We start from the raw sequence: 12019 nt of genomic DNA, 5'->3' as shown, positions 1-12019 counted from the left end.
AAGGGATGCTCCTTATCTGGAAATCACAACATTCCTTATCTGGAAATCACAATTCTTTAATCCGATTCTAAATCTGATTAAGAAATTAATTCTAGTGGTGGCTCACATACATGGGTCTTCTTTGACTTCTTATAAGTGGAAGAACAAGAAACTAGACAACCAAAACAAGAAATGCATTACCAGTATTGTCTTTATATTTCAACACTAAAGAATCCCTTGCTTGCATGAATTGACAAGGACAATCTGGTCTTTTTTCCTTCAATAGATTTTTTCGGAAGCTTCAAAGTTAAAAATTCTCACCATTGTTTTTTTGTTTCTGCTTCAATAGCAACTCAACAAAGGAAGAAAACTTGACTTCCCCATCTCCGTCCAAGGCAATGTTTCTCCATCAAGTCTGGCAGCTATGTTATGATGCAAATGTACGCTGTTTAAATGTTTTATAAACGATGGAATGCTCCTTGTTCTAAATGTTTCAAAAGAGATCATAATTAACAAGTGTTACAGGGAGTGTGTATGTGTTTACACATACTCGTTCGTGAATGATGAGGTTTTATCTGAATTTGTTTTGTCACGTTGTTAATTTTTAGGTTGTTCAATGTGAGCTTGGCCTTGCTCAAATAGATTGGCTTTTGCGGCCTACGGAAACCTCTTGGGATGACTCTTCCAAAATACATAAACGGGTAAGACTCCAAAGATTCTCAAATTCTAGATAACAAAAACCATATGATTGTTTTCACTCGATGTTTTGAAGATAAGGTAGTGCAGAGACGTTGTTGTCATGAGCTGCTTGAAATTCGAACAATAGTAAAAAGCAATTGTAGGCATAATACATGACATAATGAAGTACAAAGCTTGTTATTATTGGTATGAAACTTGCTATAGAATATCTAATACTCACATTTTGGCTTGCTGTGACTTTTGTGGACATAATGGATTTAAACGTTAGGCTTGATCAGATTTGGATCCACTAAAAGACCAACTAGATTAGAACACTTAACAAACTACTGAAATTTATGGATACAAGTTTATGGCCTTGTAACACCTCAACCGTGTATTAGATAGATCATGAAGATACGATAGAGAATATAGAACACGAAATCCGAGGGATCTTTCATTACATATTCTTCTTACTCTGATGCTCATACAATATCTAAATCTTCTCCAAAGAAGAAAACTCCTACTACTTCTTTACGTAATACTAAAGAAAAGCCCCAATTTAAGAAGGATAACCGCAGGCATCACCGCAAGATGTGGGTTTTCAAATCTGGTGACAAGGATGTGAAGTTTGACTACACATGACGGAGAGAATTGAGTTATCTCCAAGGCATTGTCTTTCATCTGGCAACTCTGAATTGAGCCCACGTTGTGGCTTGTGTACCTTCCAGAATTTTGGCTAACCACCAGTTGCTTGCTGTCTCCTTGAGATGCATCCCAACATGACACAACTTCGATTTCTCTGTGAAGTTCATGGGCTCAATTCAAAACTGAATTTTATGGACAATTTCTTCCGCCTGACTTTGAGAAGGACATTATGGGACTGGCTCGCCCAGAAGGACCATGAGAAAGTCACGGCTTATGTTGACAAGTTTTGGTCGGTTCTTCTAGAAGTTACACCTTTCTTGAAGATTTCCACGAGGAACAGATGCGAAAGTTCGAAGAGTCCTTCAACCACCGCTTCGGAAGAGCATGAAGGTGTACCCACATGACACCCTTCAGCGGATGATGGAGTTGACAATCATTGCCGAGGATCTACATTCTACTAGTACCCCCAGAAGGATGGAACATAGCACATACCGTGCAAGGCAAAGAGCAATTTATGATGACCATGGCGACCAAGGCAAAAAGCGTCCCCCAGAGGACCAGGATCAGCCTAAGAGTGAGAGAGGACACATGAAGCCCGCTTGCCCGATTTGGTAGCAACAATAGGAACAAGCATCTTCGAAGAAGGAACAATCGAAGAAGGAACCCTCTCCACCGAGGTTGAGTTCCATTCTTGATGTGCTTAGAAAGATTCTTCTTCCCGGAATAGATACTGTCTCACAAGGAAAGGAAAGTTCAGATATTCCTCAGATTTGGAACTTTACCTTGAGATTTTGGTTTAGCTTCAACTATTCCGAGAGATCCGTGGATCAACAGGGTTGAATGTGGTGCAGACGGGACTGCACAATAGAGGAGTCACTCTGCTCCTTTGTCACAGGCTACCAAGATGGAATAAAGTCAGTGATTTTCCTTTGGATTTTAGGGATAATGATGGGCTGACAATATTCTGTCAGGTGACTTTATGGAAGTACTTCGAAATGGAAATTGCCGAAAATGACTTTGATTTTTGTGGTCTCATGTGATTGTGTTTGAGTGTAGTCTTGAAAGACAAAATGATTGCAACATTTCGGTTTTGAGATTCTATGGACATGATTGCAGTAAGAATTAGTTAATTCGACATCAGTGAGATTCGGTGTGGATCTAGATGCGATTGCTAAACACATTGCTAGGAATTATGATCCTAGATCTCGATGGATTCTATCTGATTTGATTTGAATGTGATTTGATGTTCGGTGATTGTCGTCTTTGTGCAAGTGCTAGATTTGTGTTGTCTAGTTGCGTTTGTACTTAGAGTCAGTGTCTACTGAATTGGTTTATGGCTTATGTCTGTTTTTGCAGGCGTAATTGAGGGCGATTACAATTCTTTCAAGGGGGGGGTGGTATGTCACAAAATGATGACAGCGTGACTCACTGGACACAACAAGTGACTTTATAAGTGTTCCGACTTATCGGTTCCTTCCGACGGGGCCCAGGGGACACTAAGGATAAAAGAAAAAGGCACACAAACTGTTGACGTGGACAACTGTACGGAAACCCGGAAATCTTGCTGATAAGCTGATGTGGCAGGCCATACGGAAACCCAAAAAACGCGCTTACCATGCTTACCGTGCTGACGTGGAAAGCGTATGGAATTCCATGATTTGTGCTGGCTAGCTTTTGGGCCTAAAGCTTTTGGTTTTGAAGCTTTTGAACTGATTGCTTTTGGGACTCTGCTTTTGGCATCCCTTGTAAGTTAATAAGAGCCCCTGGGGCCTCACTCTAGAGAGCATCTGGACGCAGAGTCTGAGAGCAGAGGTTTCTCGAGAGCTGTACTTTGCAATGATTAATGATAAAGAAATATCGAAAGGGGTGCCAGACTCTGGGGCCAATACCTCCAGGCACGAAACTTCGCTGGGCCGTGTCTCTCTCTCTCTCTCTCTCTCTCTCTCTATATATATATATTAAAGTTCAGTGATTTTGAAGTTTTGTTTCATGTGTTGCTATTGATTTCATGCTTGGAGTGTCCAAGCTTGTTACAGCGGTCGGTCACTTTTTTAACAAAACGTGAACCTGGGCAAAACTCAATAAAACTGAGTGATGGTATACAGTCACATTCCAGGCGTCCCCGATGTTGTTCTCAGGCACAGATGGAATGCAAACACAAATTCCTCACGGGAAAGCATCTGCTCTTCCCCGAAAGTACTTAAGAATATTTGCTTTGTAGAAAAAGCTTATGAGAACCCATCTTTATTCTTGTGCTTGCGTCTTTGTTAGATTTACACCACTCTGCTGCTTCATATAGGCCTAGGGCACTTCCTTGTACGGCTAGTGTCTCTAGGCTGGCCACCCATAGCATAGGTTGTACCTTGTCCGGCCACCTGAGTTTGGGGCCGGTCGCCCACTTAAGTTGGACGCCCACCTTCGGCACTCATATATATGGGGCTAGGGGGGTACACATTTCACATCATGTGATCATTGTACGGGTCTTCTGTTCTGGTAGTCATGGGGGGTTGATTGGCCCCTCTTCCCTACTTTGGGGTTTGTTGTGCTCTCTCTCTCTCTCTCTCTCTCTCTCTCTCTCTCTCTCTCTCTCTCTCTCTCTCTCTCTCTCTCTCTCGCGCGCGCGCGCTCGCGCGCGCGCGCTTCCGCACATGCGCACTCAGATGGTATCAGTCACCAGTACTTGGGAGATCCTGCGATCCGGCACCTGCTGAGGCCTAGCGCTAGCTTTCTGCAACATTCCACTGCGAAAAGTGCAGATTTTCAGCCTAGCGTTTTTCAGCCAGGTGGCGTTTTTGCAGATCTTGCCAATTCTGAGGGCGCTTCCACTACCGGCATCAGGTTCTCCTCTTTAAGATCAAATCAGCCAGCGTTTTCTTGTTTTTTGCTTGCCAAAAACGCTGGCAATTCAGCCCTAAAACGCAGATCGGGCGCCCTCCAGCAAAAACGCAAGGGTCTTCCTGTGCATGTGGTGCAAAAATGCTGATGTTCCTGCCCTGCACTTGCTGAAATTGCTGGTGGTTTCTTGTTGGACAACTCCACCAAAAATGAAGGTGAATGCTGAAAACGTAGGTAGAAGAGGGGGCATTTCCAGCGACGAAACAACTTGAGAAGGCTAGCGCTTGCAGCCAGAAGCAAAAAACGCAAGCAGTTAATGCAGAAAACGCAAGCAGGTCAGCGTTTTTGCAAGAGGGGGGCAGCGCTATCCGGACCCTACAGATCTTGCCTTCCACACCGGCTCGGCATCCGGTGCCTTGCCGGTCCTGTTCCTCTTGAGATCATCAGATTTCAGCCACCTACCCTTGTTGTTTTCTTTGTTTAGGCTGTGACATTGATCCCCCACCCTCCCTACACCCTCTGCAGCGCTCCGGATCCTGCCGGGAGCGTACGAGCATGCTGAAAATTGCTGGACAGCATCGTTTTCATCACCTCACAGTTGTGTTTTTGGGTGGACATCAGCCACATGGCTTGTGTTTTTCACAGAGGATGAAGTTGCCTCCTGCCAGGACACAATCCGATGGTGGTCCATGCGGTCTCTTAGTGACTGCTGTAGTACACAATATCTTCGAAATCCGCTTGATCATACAGGGGTGTTGACTTGTGGTTTGCTATGGACACACCTATGCACTCATCAGAGGAGTTCACACGAGATATGGCCATGCTCATGGCATATAAGATCATGACATTCCCAGAGAAGACACCACCATCTTGGGTGGACAGACACTTACCACTTGACCTCGACACGTCAAATCACTTGCTTACACAGGAGCATCTACATGAACTCAGGGAGAGGATCTTGGATCTGTTCTTGGACAGGTTCATTGCTTGGATCTACAGACTAGAGTGGGACTACTCTCTTGGAGAGTTTACCCACGAGATGCGGGAGATCAGGCATCATTACGCTACTACATCCGGATCACTAAAAGCTTGGCTTGGATGGTAGTGCAGTTGCTCTTCTACACTCCTGATCATTTGGATTGCTACCTTTACAGTTGCTTACACTCACCCTCAATAACCTTACAGTAGACATATCCCCCGACCTGGGCAATAGGCCACTCCCAGCTCATTTACATTGAGAGCCACACCGAGATGCGGTTTGGTGGCGTTGTTGGCGCGAATTCTGTTTTGGTTGACACCGGAGGATTGGAGGCAGGAGATACAGGCAAGACGATGCAGATAGATTGGTCTGGCCTTTCCTCTTCTCAGAGGATCTTCACAGCGCAGATTGCTAGTGTGGCTTCCCTTCTTCATACAAGATGATTACGGTGCAGATAGCTTGGTCTGACCACAACTCTTCTCAAAGGCCCTTCACAACGCAGACTATTGAGTCTGGCTTTCCCCTCATCTTGGATTACCCTGCCTACTGACAGGACCCCATCTGGTGGTGGTCTGTGCGGTCTACTGGTGACTGCTGCAGCTTACGGTAGCTTCTATAGTGCAGACTGTTTAGTTTGGCTAGTGTGGCTTTCGTTCAGTACCCAAAGTACCCCGCATTATCAAGTACCAAGAATCCGCAGTACCAGGCACCAAGTACCCGCAGTACCCCTCAGCTTCTCAGCAGTACCCAGCATCATTAGCACCCAATACCCATTAGCATCTCAACATTTAGTCATTGTATCAGCATGGTGCAAGTAATAAAGCAAGTACTTGCTCTGGCAACAGAGCAAGAGGGCCCTTGAGGGTGGTTGGGACCCGACATCTTGTGTCGTCTCTCTCTCTCTCTCTCTCTCTCTCTCTCTCTCTCTCTCTCTCTCTCTCTCTCTCTCTCTCTCTCTCTCTCTCTTTGTGCGTCTCTCTCGCTCCTGTTCAGTTTCTCTTTTCAAGTGAAATAAAGTAACCTTGTGTTTGTGCGGACTACTAGATCCGAGCTAAACCCTCAACACTTCCGTTGCACCTGACATTAATTCGGTAGGAGAGACCGGGAAACGGATATTCTTGATGTGTCATGTGATGGGTGACGGGAGCATCAGAAAGGGAATATTGCATTGGTCTTGCAGGAAATCCGAACTGGAAAAAGGAATACGCGTAAAGGTGAGAGAGAGAGAGAGAGAGAGAGAGAGAGAGAGAGAGAGAGAGAGAGAGAGAGAGAGAGAGAGAGAGAGAGAGAACACAACACCAAAACACTGGAGTAGGGAAGAGGGGGCGATCAACCCCCCATGACTACCTGAACAGAATACCCGTACAATGATCAGATGATGTGAAATGTGTACCCCCCTCGCCCCATATATATTCGAGTGCCGAAGGTGGGCAACCAACTTAAGTGGGCGGCTGGCCCCAAACTTGGGCGGCCGAACAAGGTAGAACCTATGCTATGGGTGGCTAACCCGGAGACACTAGTTGTACAAGGAAGTGTCCTAGACCTGTGTGAAGCTGCAAAGTGGTGTAAATCTAACACCCCCTCTCAACACCTGATGTTGAACAAACCGCATGAAGCCGAAGACGTGAGGAAAATGATGAAGATGCTTGCTGCAATGTCCATTGAAGGATACTCCATGAGTGTAGTTGTCTCTGGTGTCTCAACCTTTGAGAGATCTCCATGGTAAAGTGCCGTCACGAGCAGTGTAGAAAACTGCCGTACTCCGCCGATACAAAGTGAAGGTCCCGAACTGAGTGTGAAAACAACTCTTTGTCATGAAAGAACTGCCAATAGACCTGCAAGTGTCCTGCCCAAGAGGATCTGTGGTGTCTGTAGTCAAAATGTTTGGAGAAAATGGGGAAGCCCAGGAACCGTCATGAGAATGACCAAAAGTCTGTCAATGCATGAACCTGCAACCCAGTGTGGCCAGGTGGCTAAGGTGTTAAAAACTTCAGGACGGCTAGGGTGGTAGATGTCGGCGTACTGCGTCGACGACGATGATGAAGGGTACTTGAACTACGGTGCTGTTGAGGTACTAATAGGTTTTGCTCGAGATGCTTGGTTCTGTGACGACGGCGGCGGCGACGATGACAATGACGAGGAGGAGGCTGTGGGCTGATTTGCTATCGCCGAGGACGGCGACAGTTGAAAATTTGAAAACGTTGGTCCTACTGGCTGATCTGTAAACGTTGCTGATCTGCAAGGGATGATCGTTGAATTTAGGGTGCTTAGGGCTGAAAAACGTTGGTGGGAGAGGCAGAGGGAAAACGCCACGGCTCACTGAAAACGCTGATGGTTGGTGGGTACTCCTCAGAAGAGGGTGTTGTCAATACTACTTCGTCTTTTGCCTCTGCTACCTTCTCTAGCACCCAAGGGGCTTCATTTATAAGTCTTTTAGCCATTTGCCCTACCTACTTTTAATAACATGTCAAAGTAACTTATTAATAAATACTTAGGTGACTGTTTATATGCCTATAGGCTGAAATGCTGTACTGTGCAAGAGAGGGTATGCAACTATGAACGGCCTGGGCATACATACACGTCCTACTAGAGGCTCACAAAATGCCAAGTTAGGTCCTAAGCTAAGACTGACGCTAGGCTGTAGCAGAAGCTTGTCGATGTGGCGCAAGTGAAGTGCACACGTAACAACTAACGGTACAACCCCTTCGGGATGCTTAATGTCACCCATCATATTGAAAGCGCGAAGGAGAGGCTATCGGGAGATGCGCGAGGTGAAGGGGTGCAGGTCTGGGCAGGGTGTAGCCCAGCGTGAGTGCAGGAGAGCACAAGCGCTAGAGATCGAAAACAGAGAGAGGGAGAGAGCTCGCATGGTTGGGAAAAACTCATAACTCATTTATGAGTTTTGTGGGCTTTTCCACTTTTATTATAAGTGACTTTAAAAAATGTGGCCAGGTTCACATTGAACCTGGACAAAGTATAAAATGTACATAAAAAGGGGTTATTTAGGCCTTTAATCCAACAACCTCCCACTTAAAGGCATAAATGATGCCTTTAAATTAACCAACTCCCACCAGCTGTATGCAATGCTCATGTTGAGCCTTAGCAAGACTCTTGGTGAGAACATCTGCAGGGTTATCCTGTGTATTGATCTTAGTCAAAGTGACTAGACCATCCTCCAATACTTGACGTATGAAGTGGTACCACACATCTATGTGTTTGGTACGCGCATGAAACATGGCATTTTTGGACAGCACTCTGGCTATCACAACGCAACAGGAGTATGAGTAGGCATGCCAAGTTCTTTTGCAAGTCTGCCCAACCATAGGCCTCCTTTGAAGCCTTTGTGGCTGAAATGTATTGAAAGGTGCAGCGATGTGAATGTCGATCTTTGCTCAAGATGAGTGCTCTGAACTGCACTCAAGGGTTCCTTTTACTTACAGAAGGGAGAGCCTTCTGTTCCTTTAGTGAGAGAGTGCAAGTGATCACAAAAAAAGTGAATGACACTGTGAATGAAGGTGCTGAGACTGAGAGATAGAGAGAGAAGAATACGACACCAGAATGTTGTCAAACCCTCCTCCGAAGGCCCCACTCTCTATGGCGAGAGCGGTCTACTATTGATTGCACAAAACTCTACAATGCTTTGGACTTGCCGACGATGTTGATGACGATGAGGACGATGACGAGACGGGTTGAAATCTGAAAACGCTAAGGCTAAAATCTGCAAATCTTTTATCTGCTGAATTCTGACTCTGTCCATGACGACAGCGATGACGACGACGCGCTGAAAACGCAGATGCTGAAATCTGCGTTTTCCGGGCTGAAACTGTAAACGCCCATTGATCTGACCGTGCGGCGAGGATATGCTACGGGAAGTTGAGATCTGCGAGGTTCGGCGGTTCTACTGCGGAGTCTTGATGCTGAAAACTGAAAACGCTGATGCTATTCTGAGTTCTGTCGCGATGGAACTGCAAAACGCCGGGCTGCTATGCTGCTCCAAAAACGCTAGGGCTGATGCGTGTCTTGCTGCAAAAACGCTAATGATCTGATGAGTCCTGCCGTCGCCGGTTTGCTTGCAAATGCAAAATGCTAGGGCTGATAGCAATGGAAGAAAACGCTGGCTGTTCTTGTCTGAAAACGCTAGGTCATCCGCCGGGGAGGGGTCTTGCTGAGAAGGTGCACTGTGGATGTCAGGTCCCTACTGCCTCTTCTGCCAGAAAGTGCTAGCATTAGGGTTTCTTATGTACTTGACTTGCTAAATTGCCCTACCCAGTTTCCCAACAAAAGTCACTTAAAAATAATAAGTGAAAATTGTCTAAAATAGGGAAAATAGGTCTATGCACTATAAAAATGCTCTTGATGGGTTCTGATGGAAATCTGATGATCATGTTGTGTGCAACGAGAGGATATGCATCTAATCTAAGTGTCTGGACATGCATGGTCTGCAAACAGACTCACAAAAGTGCCAGATCACTTGCTAATCTAGGCTGACTGAATTGAACTGAACTGAACTGGACCCTTGTCATGATGTAGCTTGTCCACGTACACATAGGGTTAGATGTGCATGTGTGACATCCCCTCCTTTTCAAAGTGAGGTACTGGTACCGAACTGTATGGCGTCGAGGGAGATCGCCAACAACATCTGGAATCCTGAAAAGGACTCTTTGACGGCCCACTCTGATGCGTGGGTCATGCGATACTTGAACTTCATAAAGGTCTGCAATGCTTGCTTCTTTCGGCCGCGCCGAAAGCGACACAAAGTCTTCTGAGGCTCCTTCAATGCTTCAACTTCGTCTAGAGTCATGCGTCTACCTTCTTCAAGAGTCTCCGAGGATGAAAATTCTTGAAACCACTTCCAACACAAAAACATGAATATACCCATTCCATGTAAAGTGACTGGAAAAATTCTAGTCTTTCGAAAAAACTGTGCATGCAATGCAGATGAACAAAGTGACGGAGTGCCAAACCGTTCATCAAACATACGCAAACAATGGGGTTGAATCTTGTCTTTCTGATCTAAATCAATCACCTGTGGCAAATCACAATGGAAATGCCGATGCTTGATGCTCAATCCTTCTTGTGCTCTTTCGGAAATTGTGTCATGCCAAGGAAGAGACATGGAATGTGAATTCCTTGGGTGCAAACATTTCATCAGTTCATGAGAAATCCGCATACATTCGTGCTCATTCATGAGTGAATCGTGTTCAGCGGACAATATGTCATGCCTATGAAAAGGGATCACATAAAGACTGTGACTAAAATACAGGAAACCATCACGAATGAAACACAATGCGTGTTGACTAACCATTCTAACACATAATACTTCTTGTGGGGGTTCTTGGGATCTCGACTCGAGAGCCAAGATCGGTGCTTCGTGATTGATCGACTCTGGAATGAGGTTAGCTTCACTAGACAAAGTATCAACTAAACCATCATCCTTGTGAACAATCACATGATTATCCTGCAAATCATCATGCTTATCATCATCATGCAATTCATCGTGCTTGTCATTATCATCCAAATCATGTGTGTCATGCTTTGGAAAAGAAGAGATTGAGAGAGTCTTCTTTTCTTGATTCTTTTCAATCTTCGCCTGCACATTAGAAATGAGAGATGAAGAATGAACAACTTGCCACGAATGACAATGGGAGAGTCACTTTTAGCATTGAAAGTGTATTAGCTGCCCAATCAATGAGAGGGTTATGCTCACGAAACCATCGAATGCCTAAAAGCATATCACATCTTGAGAGAGGAGAGTCTACAAATTTTTTGCGGAAGGACGCTTTTTGAACAGTGAACAAAACATCAAGGCACTCTTGCGTGATGAGAGAGTCCATAAAGGGAGCGAAGCCCGACACCTCGAAAGGAGATGTCTTGCTAACCTCCAAGCGGGCTTTTTCGACAAGAGAGTCACTAATCACATCATGCATACTACCTAGGTCAAATAATATGACAAAACGCCGACCCTTCACACGACCATAACACTTAATGAGAGACTCATCAATGGGAGGATCATGAGAAACTTGGGTCACACTCGTGTTCTCATTTATTGCATTGATAGAGGAAGTGGGTTCTGTGGGTTCTTTAGATTCATTCGAGTCAAGCTTAGGTCATGTTCTTATTATGTGACCCTTGATGTGACAATGATAACAACGACCTTCTTTAGAATAAGTGCTTTGCTCCTCCGACGTGATATATCCTCCTAAAATTCCTTGTTTTGCCTTTTCATATGGAGTGAGCTCAGGTTTAGCGATTGTGTTAGCTTTACCCTTAGGTTCATTGTGAGTGTTCTTTTCTGAGAGACTAGAGGAAGATTGGATAGAATAGTTACCATTCTTACCGTTCTTACCATTCTGAGAAGTCTGAGTGGTACTTGGAGAAGTCTTGTTTTCCTTGGGCTTTCCCTTGTTGTGCTTCATCTCTTGTGCGAGAGCAACAGCTACCGCCTTGTTGAGATCGATTGGGTCGAGGACTTGGACATCAAACCTAATATAGTCGTCCAACCTGAAAATGAAAGCCTCCTTGCGCTCATCATCCGATTTGCGTAATTGGGTGCCGAGTTGCAAAACACGATTAGAGAAAAACATAACTGGCATACCATTTTGCTTGAGACTGCGCCAATTGTCTTTCAACCGTGTTAGGTACTGTGGGGGCATAAACCGCACCTTGAGCTTGTCTTGTAAGTCAGCCCAGTTGAAGGAAAGGGGCGTGCCGTCCTTGGCTTCCTTTAGGTGCACGGTCAATTGTGCCTCTTGCCATGCATGGTATCAATTAATGGCATCATCGGCAAGGTACATGGCTGCCGTCAAAACGTTGCTATTTCCTGTCTTCTTAGTTGTCGCAAAATAAGCATTAAATTGATGCAACCAAGAATGAATAATCGTAGCATCCATCTTACCATCATAC

The 12019-nt window shown here is 45.2% G+C and overlaps 1 protein-coding gene across 2 annotated transcripts in view; it reads left to right on the top strand.

Annotated features, from left to right (window-relative positions):
- LOC147426066 (uncharacterized) overlaps positions 1-12019 on the top strand; it is an 80074-nt gene that overhangs the window by 46308 nt on the left and 21747 nt on the right. For both annotated transcript variants that reach the window (XM_086497806.1, XM_086497807.1), the window contains exons 7-8: positions 329-419; positions 588-680. In XM_086497806.1, coding sequence (XP_086353932.1) covers positions 329-419; positions 588-680 — 184 coding nt within the window. The remainder of the gene's footprint in view (positions 1-328; positions 420-587; positions 681-12019) is intronic.

This window comes from Adiantum capillus-veneris, chromosome 24 (genome assembly GCF_014529385.1).
Source record: "Adiantum capillus-veneris isolate H3 chromosome 24, ASM1452938v2, whole genome shotgun sequence".
Lineage (NCBI taxonomy): Eukaryota > Viridiplantae > Streptophyta > Polypodiopsida > Polypodiales > Pteridaceae > Adiantum > Adiantum capillus-veneris.
This window is presented reverse-complemented; position numbering and strand designations above follow the sequence as displayed.